Source organism: Corvus moneduloides, chromosome 8, assembly GCF_009650955.1.
Source record: "Corvus moneduloides isolate bCorMon1 chromosome 8, bCorMon1.pri, whole genome shotgun sequence".
Taxonomy (NCBI): domain Eukaryota; kingdom Metazoa; phylum Chordata; class Aves; order Passeriformes; family Corvidae; genus Corvus; species Corvus moneduloides.
Window position 1 is genome coordinate 8,740,602 of NC_045483.1, and position 15,794 is coordinate 8,756,395.

The 15,794-nt window shown below is 42.1% G+C and overlaps 1 protein-coding gene across 26 annotated transcripts in view; it reads right to left on the bottom strand.

Annotated features, from left to right (window-relative positions):
* Positions 1-1,680: 1,680 nt before the first annotated feature.
* Positions 1,681-15,794, bottom strand: part of TCF7L2 (transcription factor 7 like 2) — a 173,647-nt gene continuing 159,533 nt past the window's right edge. For 6 of the 26 annotated variants that reach the window (XM_032116325.1, XM_032116322.1, XM_032116317.1 and 3 more), the window contains 4 exons: positions 11,414-11,462; positions 10,810-10,860; positions 9,567-9,639; positions 1,681-3,976 (listed from right to left, as the gene is read on the bottom strand). In XM_032116325.1, coding sequence (XP_031972216.1) covers positions 3,544-3,976; positions 9,567-9,639; positions 10,810-10,860; positions 11,414-11,462 — 606 coding nt within the window. In that variant the 3' untranslated portion in view covers positions 1,681-3,543. Of the gene's footprint in view, positions 3,977-8,007; positions 8,034-8,898; positions 8,972-9,566; positions 9,640-10,809; positions 10,861-11,409; positions 11,463-15,794 lie in introns of those variants that run through there. The other 20 variants (XM_032116334.1, XM_032116332.1, XM_032116330.1 and 17 more) reach the window with 13 other exon arrangements.

Below are 15,794 nucleotides of genomic sequence, written 5' to 3' on the forward strand. Positions count from 1 at the left end.
ACAGTATTTTCCTGAATATATGAACCATACCTTGATGGTGTCTACTTTGAATCATGACATTCAAAGATCTCCCTGGAGCAGTATTCCTTACTTTAGAAGAGTGCAGCTATCCCCAGCAGAGATGCAGCACATGTGTCTGGCTGATGGATGGCCGTGCTCTAGCAAGAGTCAAAAAACTTAGGAAAAAGAAGAAAAAAATTCCCTAGAAACCTTAACTAGCCAGAGAGTAATTTAAGCATTGCATTCAATTTACTGGCTACCAACAACAGGAAAATTTGGCATCTTACACAAAGGCTTTGCAGCAATGTCCTTTTCCCCACTGCAGAGCCCTGTCCCACCCACGCTGCCCACGTGCCTGTTGTGGGTGGTGAGGGAACATGTTCCACTGAGGTCAAGGGCAGCATTGTGTCAGACCACAACAAAAACACCATCAGGCCTTGGATCAAGAGAGATAAACGGAGCTTGGTAAAAAATTCACCATGAGTTATTCCTTCTAATAGGGCATAAGAAGTAATACTCACGTATATTGCCCTTTATTAACATGTTTGAACAAAAAAAACCCAAAAGGCTTGTCATGGATCTAGTAATTAAGTATTAGCAATTTAAAGTACTGTATACTGCTTACACATTATTTAGTACTTCACTCAGTGCCTCCCACCCCCTCACAAGGGAAATTCCTTCTGTAGCCAGTGAACACTTTTGCAGGTTTTATTGGACCCCACAGGAAGGGACAGCACCATCCCAGTGCTGGGCTTACCAGAACAGCCTGTTCTCAGATCTCTGCAGAACACTCACCCTTCCTGCAGAGCCTGCCAAGACCAGCCAAACAGAAGTGCAGTACCTGAGCAATGCACCTGCACAAAGGCAGGGAACAAACCTGCTTCAAGACCTTTACACTCCATTCTCCTCAAGTGCCATTGTAGGAATTACGGCTGACATTTTCCAAGATGACTGGGCCTATGGTGACATCCAATTGTGATAGATTCCTGGAAATTATGTTTAAATCTCCACTTATTTTAAAAAAACCCAAACAAATCAACAACATAATAAGAATCCTTCCATGTAAATTCAGTCCCATCCTGCAGCATCCGCAGGCATTGCTGTCAGGTGGATGCTGAATTCTTGGAACTGAGAGCAGGCTGTGCTGCAAGGGCTCATTTCATTTTAAAAACCCTCAGATATATGCAAAACTGGACTCAAATCTGTCCAGATAAAGCCTAAGGCCAGCAGAAGGACTTTACTAATTAAGGCTATCTGGGCTCTCCTATGTGACCTTTATAGTACACCAGCCCTATGTTTTGAGACCACCAGGTTGAACAGAAATATATTAAAATTGAAGGTAACACCAGCTCTGGTCGCCTGTGCCCCAGTCAAGCTCAATTCACATGGAAGAACATTCTCTTAGCTCACGTGCTGTCTTCTGCCAAATCATGTGCCATTTGCTTTGAATAAAAAGGATTTTTAACCACTGCTACTCACGCAAAAGTGTGCTGAGCAGGGAGAGGGCCAGTGCAAGTGCATTCCATGGGAACCCAATGGAAACGGGATTTCTCACAAAGAGAGCTGGCTGCAATTTGCCACAATTTTCACACATTTTCTTTTGAGGAATTTTTCCAGTTGGCCTGAAAATCTTTCCAGCCACACAAAATGCAGTCAATGCATAAATGAGTTGACAAGTCATTCTCTGCACATACTAAGTTGCTTTTATTAATCCAGAACTGCATGCTACAGATACTGTACAGCATGAACATTTATTCATTACAAAAAATGGCTTCCAAACCATTAAAAATGAAAATCGGAATAAGAGCATAAAACGGAACAGTAACATCACAACTGTTAGGAAACATTCAAAGTATTCACAAAAAATGTTATAGTTAGCATCTTAATAAACCAGAGAAAAATCTGAGACAGTTTTACAATCGCTTCATGTCAACTACAATGGCACTGAATGAACAGATGAACAATTTTTCAGCTTTATACAGCGTTTTTTGCAACATCAACATGCCTAGGTTTTTTTTTTTGTTTTAAGTTTGCTACCTACCTGTATGTAGTAAGTGTACATAAAAGTGGCAGTCTGATTTTCCTTTTATGAATAATCTAATATACAGAATTTGGCCCTTAAGGGTTTATACCTCTTCATTTTAAATGCTTTCCGGACAATCTGCTACCAAACACGTCTGTTATAGGTGACATTAAAACTACATACATATCTACCTATGTAACATCACAGCAAAACATGATGAACAAAAAAATTACAGCATTAAAAAAAATAATAAAGTTGTCGGGAGAAAGTTAAAAGTCACTGAGAATTTTGGCACATAAAAATTTTGCACACAGCCTACAGTCCTAATGTCGCAGGGGATTCAGCTGCAGTTCTGAACGGGAGACACTTGGACCTTGCTATTTTTCAAACAGCATTGCTAAAAATTCCCTTGCTAAATTTTCAAGTCTTTTCATGTGTAATGGCTTTTAAAGCAATTTTATTCTTTACACTATTGATCCTTGAAAAAAATGCACCTGCGAATGTCCATTTGGTGGCAACCGTATTTCATATAGCAAAAAAAAAAAAAAAAAAAAAAAAAAAAAAAAAAAAAAAAAAAAATCATGAAAAGAAATCAAAAACAAAATCCCGGAAAAAATATATATATACACATTTATATATAAACTTAAAAACCTTGTACAAATGAGTTGTTATATATAAGATGCTTACACTAAAGGAAAAAAAAAACCCTTTATACAATGTTTCAAGGAAAAAAAAGAAGAAAAAAACATTTAAAAAGGGACAACATACAGATACAACAAGCAATTTCTAAAGCAATAAATACTACTGGTCCAATAGCGTTGTGATACTTTTAATTGTTGAGTAGCGTCCCCTCCCCCAAAAGAACAACACCATGGAACAAGGTATATTAACACATTTTTTTAACCCTTTGTTTCTGTACATTTAAACAATAACAAGTAACATCACAATAAAGGTTGTTTCACACAAGGAAGAAAAAAAAAAAGAAGTAGTAGCGGCACCGCATTCGTTGTGCCCTTAAAGATTTAAAAACCAGATGTAAAATGATTGGTTCGCAAGCTCGTATTTAATACAAATAATAAAGAACCAATGCCTCCGGCAAGGGCTGCTTCAAAATTGCTTCTTTTTTTTTTTATTTTTAAAATCAGTCTTTAAAACTAAGCTATTGGAACTACATAACAATTATGTATATATATATTTTTTTTAAACGCTACAAAGACTTTAAACAGCTGTTGATAAAAATTTTGGCAGAATCATGAGGCTTTTCTCATCTACATATTTAAAAAGGAGAAATTGAAATAAGAATGGGTCAAATATTGACCAATGAACTCGATAAAACATCAACTAATGTAGCCACATGGCACAAATTAAAAATGAAACCGAGAAACGACGACAAACAGCAGACGACAACAAGGAGGAGAAGAAAAAAAAAAAAGAAAGAAAAGGAAAAAAAACCAAAACCCCAAATACCAACAGAATTCAATCCCCCCGAAAGGAAACCGAAAGGGCTAACGAGGCTAAAGCTATTCTAAGGACTTCGTTACAAGGGAGAGCGGCTGGGGCTGTGTCCCCGCCAGCGAGCTGTGGGAATGCAAGGAGGACGTCGAGGGCTGTGCGAGGGATGCGGCAGCGGCGGCCGGCGGGAGGGCGGCCGGCGGGTGGTCCAGGGCCCCGTTGGGGCAGCTGGCGGCGGGCAGGGCGCCGGGCTTGCTCGCAGCGCTCTCAGCGAGCACGAGCGAGGAGGGCGGCGGCATCATCACCAGGTGCGCCAGCGGGTCGGGCTTCAATGAGAGCGAGAGGGGTTGCGTTTGTTCAGTCTGTGGTTTCGAGTCTCTGGAGGGGGAGGCGAGCATGGCAGGGGAGGACGGAGGAGAGTCTAGTAAGCTTCCATCTGAAGAGGGTGGGCTGACGCAGCTGCCTTCACCTTGTATGTAGCGAACGCACTTTTTTTTTCTCCTAGAAACAGGGAGAGAGTTATCTGTGAATAAAGGGCAGAGATGCTGATGGAGACAGTCATCTACAGCAAAGAGCTGTCAATCAGCTACTCTGGGCTCTGCACGGGTGGCACCCTGGCCCCACGTGCCATCCTGGGGGTCTGGCTGGGTGTCCTCAGCACCGAGCCCACTCGGGAACCTCCCTTCAGCTAGCAGATTTGGAAAGGATTCACCAATTAATTGTCTCTTCATCCCCCTCCTCTTCAGGCCGCCTCCTTTCCTTATTTTAATGATCAGAAAACCAGATAAATGGCTTTTGAAACCCACTGTTCTAATCTACAAACTTTCCTCCATGGGGGAAGAAAAAAAAAAGTAATTTAATCCTCCTAAAATAAAAACCCTGTATAGCTGATGGCATCTCAAGATGTCCCATAATGCTGTCCAACTCAACGGGGCTATCGCTACACCTGTGTCACCTGTAGTCTCTCACGATGCCCTGCCCTTGGGAGGCAAGAACAGCTGCAAACTACTGCTCATTGCTTTCTCCTCTGTTAAGAACCACACCAAATCCAGAAATGTCAGTCAGACAGGAGGGATATATAACAGAGAGAACGAGAGAGAGGGGAAATAAAAACAAAACGAACAAACAAAGCAAACAGAAGAAAAAAACAGGAAAAGAACAGGAAAAACAGAGTATGATCCAAAATAACAAGAATAACTGGTTGTGTGGCCTGCAGGTTGTGGCTTTAAATCGACTCAGTTTTACTTTTGGTTTTAGGGGATAGTGGTAGATTTGGGAAGCTGCTTGTCTGCATTTTGGGGAATTTTCCTCTGAGAGGCCATCCATGTAACTCCAGAGTGGGATCCAATTTCAGTAGGTGAAGAGCACGACGACAGGTACAAAGGTGAGGAGCAACATGGATCTTATTTCACATCAGGGGATATGAGAGTCTTGCAAGAGCTGCTCATCTTCAAGTAAATAAGTGACCCGACAGAGATCTTTTCTCCTCCCTCTGTCCACTGGATAATGTAAAGGAGCAATGAAAACAGATGACAGTTTCACACCATCTCTCTTGCCAAGCAGTAGGACAGAAGTAATGAGGCAAACAACCACAGCATCTGGCAGAACGATGTTCAGTGGCCACCTTTACCCTAAGCATGCTGGCTCTCCAGCTCTCCTATTCACAAGCACACTTCCCATGGGAAGTGCTGAAGTGCTGTCACACAGCCCAAGGCATAGGACAAAGTCTGTCTAGAGCAGCTCTGCCACAAGAACTTTGGATGCTCAGCTAAGCTGAACAAAGCCACCCACACGAAGGAGGAGGTTGCTTTTCCTCTCCAGTGGATACGTCACCCCAACTCAGCAACTCCATCAGAGGGAGCGCGCCTGGTACAGCAGCTGAGTGTCATGGGGGACATTCCCCACTCCAGTAGGTGTCCCAGTTCCCCTGCTGGTCACCAGGGTTCTCCCTCTGTATCACAACTGCGTTTGGCTGGGTTAAACCAAGCTCTGCCCTCCAGGCAACAGGGACAGATGCTTCTCATCTGCAAAGGAGATCAAATCGGCTTGATCCTGGAGTTAAAACTATTGTATCCCATAGCCAGGAAGAGAACAACAATCCCAGCACCCCATCTTTCACCAGCTTCAGTGAGGGACCAGTGCTGTGACATCCCTTTCTCCAGAGACTCAGGTCTGCTCTCAGATTCTGCTCCATGTGCCATGTGGCAAGGTAAGGGGTTAGGGCTATTAGAGTTTTAACCACGTTAGCCTGCAGATCAATACATGCTAAAAACTAAAGACAACCATGCAACTTAAATGTTAAAAAGAAAGAAATAAAGATAGAAGACAGCAAGTGAAGGCTGTAAACCATGCTTTATTAGAGCAACGTTAAAAGACAGGAAAAAAAATTAATTTGGTGGGCTCCAAACAGACCTTGTTAATTCTTTTACCATCAACGAACAACACTGGGGGTCTCTGTCTCTCAGCTAAGGACAGTTCTGCTGCTCTTTCTCCCCTCTCCTCTCTCACCACTTCCTAGTTCAGCTGTGCAGCACTACCAGGGCCACAGCTCCTGTTTGGACCTTCTGTACAGCTCCAGTGGCAAAGCAGGACAGTTAAGCTTCACAAAGCTCACCTACATTACTTGTGTGGAAAGATGGATTCTTACAATTTGGAGAGACTGCAGGACTCTCTCTCCCTCCCCAAATTACAATTACTTGCAAGCAGAGCCCCAGGCTCTGCCTGCCTCATTGATGGGGATCCAAAAGTCATTCAGATGGACTGCTCTGAACCTACAGGGCAGTGAATTATTTAACTGGAGGCAGTCTGAACTTAGTATGCCAGCATTTCAAACTTTAAAAAAAAATATTATTTAAGTTCTGTGGCCTGAAAGAAAGAGCTCCATGGCAAAGTAACCTTAAACCAGGTCTACCTGATCTTCTGACACTGCAGAGTTAACAACCTTTTTAAAACCAAACCCATTGCTCTGCTACCTGAAGTAATTTTCCTTTGACTAGGATTAAGGGAGCACATTGCTTCCTCTGCTAAACTCTTTAATAGTGTGGCCACTTTTAGTCTGAAAAGCTGTTTACTTAAATCACGATAGCTCAAGGGGGAGACATTTCCACAGTCTGTACCAATCACACCAGGTGTTACTGTGGTCATGCACCTGTCAGGATTAGGTGGGACAAAAAGCCCAGAGGGCAATGCCCCAAACCATGCAAGCCTAATTTTACCAGACTCGAAGACCATTAGGCAGCTCTGGTGAAGGGGAATAAGTAAAAATCTAAGGAACTACTTGTGCCTCAGTTTTGCTCTCCTAAAGGCTGGAACAAAAATACTACATATCCCTCCTCAGAAGCACTAAGGAGGATTATTCACTTGTGCATTGCTGTGAAAAGTGTTAACCTGCTACACCAACAGACCTGACTCCACATGTGCTGCCCCTGAAACTAGCCCTGGGACAGCACCAGGAAACCTGTAATGCTGCAATTCCCATGGGTGAAAGCCACAGAAGATGGCAAGGGTTTATTCAGTTGCTGTGGGCAAAGATGTCTGAGTTTTCACCACAGTAGCAAACTGCACATCTTTAGCACCTACATAAGGTGTGCTACAAAATACTACCGTGCTAGTAAATGCAATGTTATAATGGTTAGGACCAGAAATAGGAGAGAAATGCTCTAATACCTAGTGGTAAAATGCCTCCATGCATTAAAAAACAAAACAAAACAAGAAACCAAACCAAAACAAAAAGAAAAGCAGCTGACTCTGAATCAGTAAGTCTAAAACTCTCAGCTATACCACTGAAGATGTCCCTGATGCACTGAAAAGAATTCTGACCAAAATCTGGTGCAAGTTAAGAGAGGGTTTATGCTTCACATGTAACCTAAGCACTATACAGACCAAATAAAAAGCTTTCCTGATAACAAAATGTAGTTTTAAAAGTATCTTGCTTACTCAAGCAGCCAGGAAAAGATAAAGCAACACATACATGATGTGCCCCCAGTTCTGGCACTTGGCATGCAGAGCCTGACATGCTTCACATACTCTATCTCTAGACTACACAAATATCTGCTGATAGTGTGCAGCAAGCTAACCACAGAACAGAGCCTAACTAAACACAGCACTGGAGTCCTTCGCTAGCATGAGGCTCGAGCCTCCTGACACAGTGAAGTAGCTACTCAGCTCTTCTGGACTGAACCCTTCCCCTTTAAGCACTAAGAAATGCTGCTTTGCCAGCCTGCTTAACACATGGCCTGGTACTGATACCTAAACCCCAACACCCCGTACCTACCATGCCTCAAATGGGACAATACACAACCTGCAGAAGGCATTTTTGGTGCCTCCTCTGGTACAGTGACACACACCACCACCCTCAAACCGTGTTTTCCTCGACACTAAGTACAGACAAGACTGCGTGCATACACAAAATACGATGGACGTCTGAGCTACATTCTAAATGAGATGGAGCACATGGGACTGGCATGAGTAAGAGGGGAAAATGTGGGAGAGGAATCACTACACACAGAGTGTGGTTTGGGTTGAAATACCTACCATCATAATATTCCAAATTCAAAGACTGCTTGTATCAGAATAAAGAAACAACAAATTTAACCAAATGCGATCATATAAGGAAAAAGGAATGAGAAAAGAACTACTCGGTATCCCTCCACCAAGAAAGAAGTACGTACTGAGTTATACATGGAATTAAACTCCAGTAGAACATGGGCTGCCGGAATTTGGGCTCTCTGATGTCTTTCATCTCCTTTTAATGCTGGAAACTGTGCTACTAAAGTTGTAATTAGTTTTGTCTAGAGCTCAGACGTTTACAGCTCACTTGTTGGGATAAAATTTAAGAAAAAGTGTATTTTTGAAATGAAAAAAAAAAAGACTTCAGATCACTTAAAAAAAATTATATCTACATAAACCTTACTGAGGCATAGAAGCCAACAGGTAGCTATTTAATTTTTCAGATAATACCAAAAGAATGTATACAATATAAGCTGTAAACACTGGCTTTTACATCTCTAATCATGAGAAAAACACTAGTGCTGCAGATCCCAGAACCTTTTTAAAAAGCCTTTGCAGGCAGGGGACATAGACCCAAATGAAAGACAAAATATAAATGTCGAGTTAAACATTAATTTTGCTGACAATCTGGAAAAAAAAACCAAAAAAAAAAGCCAAAAATTTGCCAGCTTTAAGGACTTTGAGTTTTCTTGTTCCCAGTTCTACCACCAGGGAGAGGTTATTGGTAAAGAAAGAGAGAAAATGGCATTAAATTAGCAAGAAATTCCAAAGATCAAAGATTATTAGCATTTGATGCTGTGGGAGAGAGAAAGGTGGGGAGTGGGGAAAAAAGATTAAAAAAATAAAATCACACAAATGCACTAAGAGGACAGATTGCTTTTATTTCCCCAAAGGCCTAATGGGTAGTTTTATACCTGCATGGTTTGCACCATAAACTCTGTCGGTCAAGCCCGAACAATGCCCGACACTTCTTTGGAGTATTTGCATCTGTTAGCATAAGGTAAACACAAAAAATACAACACAATGGTGGATAGAGCTCATTTGGTCTGCGTCATCTTAGCTACAGCTACGTTCAGCTTTCAATCACCTCCGTTTTATTTGGTAATCTCCCCTCGTACCAAGGGCAGGAAGGAAAACAGGACTTTCACAATGAGCCAAAGGAAAACCAAAAAACCATCTCCGACACAGCCATGAGCCTGTGTGGTGTCGGTACCGCACTCAGGGCCGCGCTATCAAGGGCTTTGGGAGCAACTTTCCTTGGGTGGAGGCTTGGAAGGCAGGAGCGTGGTTGAGCCACGGATCAGATGGGCTTAAGGTTGATGCTGTTTTACAGTGGGTTTTTGGCTAGCAGCAGCAAAGAGGAAGGCAAAAAAAACCAAAACAAACCAACCAACCAACAAAGAAAAAAAAAATAAGCAAAACCCTTTCAGAGAGACGATAACTGATGGCAGTGTCCCACTCCCTTGTGTCTTCTAGATCACAACACAGAGCTACAAAGCAACAAGGCAGGAAAAAAAAGGGGAAAGTACCAAATAAACCAGCTGCAAATCAGCCATAGCGAGTCTGGGAAAACTATACACACCTGCAGGGGCCGCACCAGTTATTCTGTTGATCAAGGCCAAAGCGCGCTCGGCATTTCTTAGGAGCGCTCAGGTCTGAATGAGTTCAAGAAAAGCGAGCAGAAAAGGGAGAGAGGAAAAAAAAGAAAAGGGGAGAGGGGGGAGTGAGAGAGAGAGAGAGGGGGGAAGAGAGAAAAGGGGAGAAAAAAGAGAAAGGTAAAAATAAGGAAAAAATAAAAATAAAAAAGGGAATAAAAATCAATGTCCTTGTTATTAATTGCAAATATTGACTTTTGATTTAAAAGTTTAAAAAAAGTGATAATTACATTTTTATTCAACTCTTGAGATTAGCTGTTGCAATTAAAGCTGCAGTATCCCTTTATAAAGGACTGTTTCTTTCCCTTTTAAGAGAGCAGGTAGAGGAAAGTCATTGTGGTTGGTCTAGCAGGATATTTCAGGCAAGATTGATTTGGGCTGGATTTTTTATTCTCTTTTTTTTTTTTTTAAAGGGGGGAAAAAAGGAAGAAAAGAAGCTGAGTATGGAAGTTAGATCCTGAACATGCTTTTTTCTTCAACTCAGATACAAAAAAAGAGAAAAAAAAAAAAAAGAAAGGAAAAAAAAAAGGAAATTATATCTCCTGGGATAATGCAGCTTTTGGAATAATATTCAATTTACTTGTTTTCATTAATTTGTATTTAAAAGAATGGATAAGAATAAGCAGATTGCGGAATGAGTATGTTAGCATCAGCCAGAAAATAAAATGTAAAGCATGGCAAGGTGCTGAGTTAGTACAGCTAGTGAATTGCAATGAATAGGCTTGAGCAGAAAGGAAAAAAAAAAAAAGATCCAAAACTAAAATAATAATAAAAAAATGCATATGCATGCTAATGTGAGAAGACTTAGTGGGAGCCATGAAAAATGCCATTAGATTAAGGAGGTTCATTACTGACTTGCTTCCATTCTTTATCAGTCTCTTTAAAGAAATACTGCATATTCAATTTGCACAGTTAGTACAACTCTTGCGTTATTTTTACTGTATTACTGTTTTAATAGCAATTGTTACAAAAACAAAAAAACAAAATTAAAAAATACTATCAAACATAATAGATATAAAGATATATAGATAATAAATACTATCAAAACGTGTGGATGGTATTTTTTTCTTAATGTCATAAGTGTTTAATGTTAAAATCTATAATGGCAGGAAAAAAAAATTAAAAAGCAGTTTATAAACTATTTTAAATGACTCAAAATGACATTAGCACCTGTAATCGGAGGAAGTGAAAGGCAAGGATTTAGGAAACATTCGCTGTGTTCTGAAAAAAAAGAACAAATTATACAAAGGCTTCAAAAAAACTAAGTTAGGGCTTCTTCAAGATCGAGTATGAGATTGCCTATGCAGTATTTCTAATTTCCTATATAGAATGGCAAACCTCCTTAATTTAAAATGGGTGCGATTTACCACTGTAAGGCATGCATCAGGACATCCAGGGACAGCCCAAATTAATACCACACGCACACAGCCACGCACGCACGCACACGGATGCGCGGAGGAAGCGGACAACTGGATAAACGATGGCACAGGCATTACAGCTACGGCTCTGCGGTTACAGGCTCGGCAACTACCACGGACAAACTCAGCTAATGCCACACGAGGAGGCTCTGACATGCAATGGCTGGGTTACTAGTTTTAGAAGGGCGGTAACGCGTGAATAATTGGAGTGCATTTAAAAAAAAAAAGCTGTCTAGCATAGGGACCGGCTCCCCTGAGGCCAGGAGACCTGTGCCCACCTCCCCCGTACCTACAAGGGTCACACCGGGATTGCCACACTTCCACTAAGCAAGAGGTTTAGACTTATTTTTACTTACCATTGGTCTCTCCTGGCTGCTTATCCCTTTTCCTCTTCTTCTTCTTTCCCTGCAGAAAACATACACAAACGAGAAGGATTAAAATAAAACCCCAAACAAGTGTCCTTGCAAAAGGGCACCGAGCAATGAGGCTGGAGTAGGAAGCTCCCAAGGAGGGACACCAAAGTGTGACACTGGCTCACCCTCAGTGCAGGGAAGTTTGGGGGGCCCCAAGGAGATGCTGCACCCTGGGATTGACTCTGCCTGCCTTCTCTGTGACTTTTCAGACAGCCTCACTGCAGCCCCCCAGTGCTAACACCCACCAAGGCCACAGGCAGCTGGGGCAGGGGCAGAAGGACTTGCAAGATGCTACTTTTGAGCCAAGATCATCATGAAGCCAAAAACATTTGACATGTGTATGCTCCTGCATGCAGAATTTTCAAGAATCATTTGTGGTTATGTATTGGTGGGGCAGGGAAGGGAAGGAGAGGGAGTTTAGAGTGGGGAGAGTGAGGTCAGACTGAGCCCCTGGAGTTCCTCAGCACCAAAACCCAAGCATTCAAGCAGACAAGGAAGCCATAGTAATGAGCAAATCCTAACCTGCAGTTTTATAGTTCCAGTGGCAACTTAAAAAGCAATGCCAGTACAAGAAAAAAAAAAATCCAAACATAGCCAAGACCCTTCCCACATTTTGCTCTATCATAAGGAAGAAACCAGTAGTATTTTGCCAAACTCTATCCCTTTCCCAAACACTGTACCACAAGATGATGAAATTTGTTACAGTTTTTGACTGGAGGGAGAAAAGCTCTTTCTGTTTCCCTCCAACAGTGTGGCAGAGGACAACTGGGAGCCCAACTTCTGTGGAAACACAGTAATTATTTTCCAATAGAAAAAATGAAAAGTAATAAGCATAGCTCAAGAGAGAAAAGCCATTTTTCCAAGAAAATTTTTCTAACACTGAGGTACAGAGTTTGCAGCGCAGTACAACAAGCCCAGTGTACGCAACAGAGTAATTTCATTTTCACAGTTCCCCAGATGCTAAAAGCAACAACTTTTGAGCCAGCAATGCCAGCCATGAACAGCACAAGAGATCCTGGCTTTTGAAGACACGGTAGTAAGAGCAGCTGGTGAGAAGACAGAGCAGCAGTCCCTCAAGGGGCAACAAACATATCTTGGAAGAAGGAATCTCACAGCACTTTTGAAGGGCTAGACATATCTGGGAAAGCCAAGAGGTTCTCCCACAGAGTGGGCATCTTTCTCAGTAGATGGATCCCAGATACATGGTTAATATGGGCTTCAGCATGGCACATCCACCTTCGGGATGCTCCCTATGATGGGTTTCCTGGAAGGTACTAGTAAAAAATTCCCCCAAAACGAACGTAGGATATTGATTCATCATTGTCCTGTTTTTCCTCCACAAAGCTGGCCTTGTGGTATGGGGCTTCTGTACTCATCCCCCCTTACTTGCTCAGGGTTGTAAACTGCCATCCTGTTGTCCAGGCTGTTCCAGGATTATGAGATCCCTCTGGAGATGTAAAAAGCTGTGTGCACTGTCCATCTCAAAGGAATGTTAAACAACATGCACATAATCCTGTAGCCTGGATGCTGATGACAAATCATTTCAGACACCTCTGAGGTAATTTTTGGGATATGGAAATTGTCAATTGCTAGAGCAGCCATCAGTCTAACATGACAGGCAGACAAGCATTGCTCCTAAAGCTCCTTGAGAACAGAAGAGAGAAAACCACGGTATCTTGAAATCCACGTATCACATAAAGATGCAAGAGGCTCAGACTGCTCCATCTATATTGATCTAGATTGACAGTAACTCTGCGAAAATCAGTGAATTTTTTCCAGCTTTCAACAATGTAACCAAAACCAGACAACTGCCTCAAGATCATAAGCCTGACTTTTATTTAATCTCAAGGAGGCCACTTCCATAATTAACAGGCTGCATCTGTGGCAAATTTGCTTAATTTTTGCAGTACATTTGGGAATGCAAGGACTATTTCAGTTTGAGACCTTATAACTTCTTCACTCGAGGGTCAGCCAGAACAAAAGTCAGGAGACACCTGCCTTTCACAAGCTCTTCAAACCAGGTATTAAAGTACTGTAATGCCTTTAGGGAGCAATCTGTTAAAAACAGCAGATTTACAGGAATGTCAGCCAGGGACCAGGAATTTCTCATTCTTTTTCAACACAAGTTTTTTAAACTGTTCCTAACAAAGAATGGACAGAGGTCCCATCAACTTCTTTATACCCTTTTCAAAGGAAATAGAGAGACAAATCAACTGGTTTCCTTGTTCCATTTCTGTGCTACAAAAGGATATTTGACTATGTAGGTAAATTAATATATAGACTTAAGGAAAGAACTGTGGCAGCAGTTTTTCAAGTGCTCTGCAGGAGATACCACTTTGTCTCTGCCTTGGATTGTCCTTCCAAGACATGAGCAGTTTGTAACATTTTCTGTCATCATATTATACAAATTTTTATGCTGCAAGTAAATATGGATGTAAACACCTGCTACCCATTTTGGCAGCTCCCTCTCCAGAGCCAAACCAACATGGGTTTTGATGGGACTGCAGAGTTCTTTGGTACTAATTTTCTAGACAACCAGTGGGTGAGGTGACTGGACCCTTACACACTTCTGAGTCCAGCACTCAGCACTGCTAAACATCTTATATTAGATCTCAGGAAGAGCCAATGTGCCTTGTGACACCAACAAGCCACGAGGCTGAAAGCTGCATTTCCTGAATGCACTGCTCCTGTCTCTGAAGACCTGGGCTATAGCTGGCCTTATCCTTGAGCCTGATGTGAGGTGCTTAACAATTTAACCACTTCAAGCAGCCCAAAGTCACTCCCCTGCTAGATGTGTGAAAGGCTCAAGACCCTACAAACGGCTGCGGGAGGAGGGGCACTCAGGAGAGCTGTGAATGGACCAGGAGAGGAGACATAAATAAATCCTGCAGATGATGCAAAGGTACCATGCTCTCCTCAGGCAGGAAGGTTCCCCCTGAAGGTCACTTGGGGGTACAGCATCAAGCCGCTGGGAAAGCACCGGCTTTCTCATCCTGTCCTTTTTAGCTTGAGAAGAAAGGGTTTCTCAGTGTTCACACAGTGAGGACAAAAGTAAAAGGTCCTAAACACTGAGGCTTTGTACATGCCCATCTGTCGGTGGCACAGTCACTGCACAGAATGAGCATTCCCGAAACCTCAGTCAAGCCTGCACTCCCTTTTGAACACCCAAGACGATGATACTGCACAGTGCCGAGGAACTACCTCGAGCCTATGGTCTGACAGCCTCAGGCCAGACTGTGCTGAAAAGAGAAGGAAAATGTGCTAAGCAGGAGCTGTGCCTCATCAGGCTTAAAAAGGTCTCCTCTGAGGAGCACAGAATCAAGAATATTCTGAACTGGAAGGACAGTTGAGCATGCACAGCTATACCTGCAATGACCATGGAGGGAGAGCTGAGCCCAGTGGAAAGAAAAGATGATCAAGAAAACAGAAGGATTTGAAAAAATGTCCTTAAGTACATATTGCCAAATAAGTGAGCATGTGTATTCTCCACCACTGACACGGCAGAAGAGCGTAGAGAGCTGCTGCTGCTGCTCTGGCTTCACTGCAGGCTCTGAACTGGCTTCTTCACACCCACACATGTAAAAGTGCAGAGGGAAATATTGTCATATATGACAAAATAGGATTTTTGTGGTAAAACAGGCAGTGATGATGATGGGGATTGAAGAGACAGAGTTCAACAAAGCCATAACGTGTAACTCTACACAAAACTGACATCAATCTTAGAGCTGTTGGTCCCCAAACCTGCTGGGAAGTCTGGCTAGAAGGCAGGGAGCATGGTTTATTACAGAGTTAGAGACCTTGAAAGTTATAGGTGATTTTTATTTAACTTTAAAAAAAAATCAAGATGCCGCTATAATCCTATTAAAAAGGGTTTAGAGCTCTCACCAATCCACAAATCTGTCAAGAATTTATGGGCTTAGGCTTGCAAACACTTATTACCATCTGCACCGCTTACCCTTCATGGAAGGAGCTATACAGTACTAGGGGTTATAAAGCTGCCCTTATGCTTTTTAACAGACAGAAAATTCTACCATGTCTAGCTCAAAAACAGGCTTTCTGGAAAGTGGAGGGAGGAATCAATCTTAAAAACAATCCATGAATTGATCACAAATTCCAATATGCTTTTTAAAAAATGAGGAGGGTAAGGGGGAACAAAAGGTAATATGGGTATGAAAAAGAAACATAAACAAAATATACAACTGTAGAGCATGGAATAATTCATTTAACCCCACTTAAGAGTAAGACTTTCAAACATAATGTTTTTGGTTTTGCTAGTCCTTCTCTGAAGCTAGGATAAGTCATTCTTCCACTTTCCACTATACTC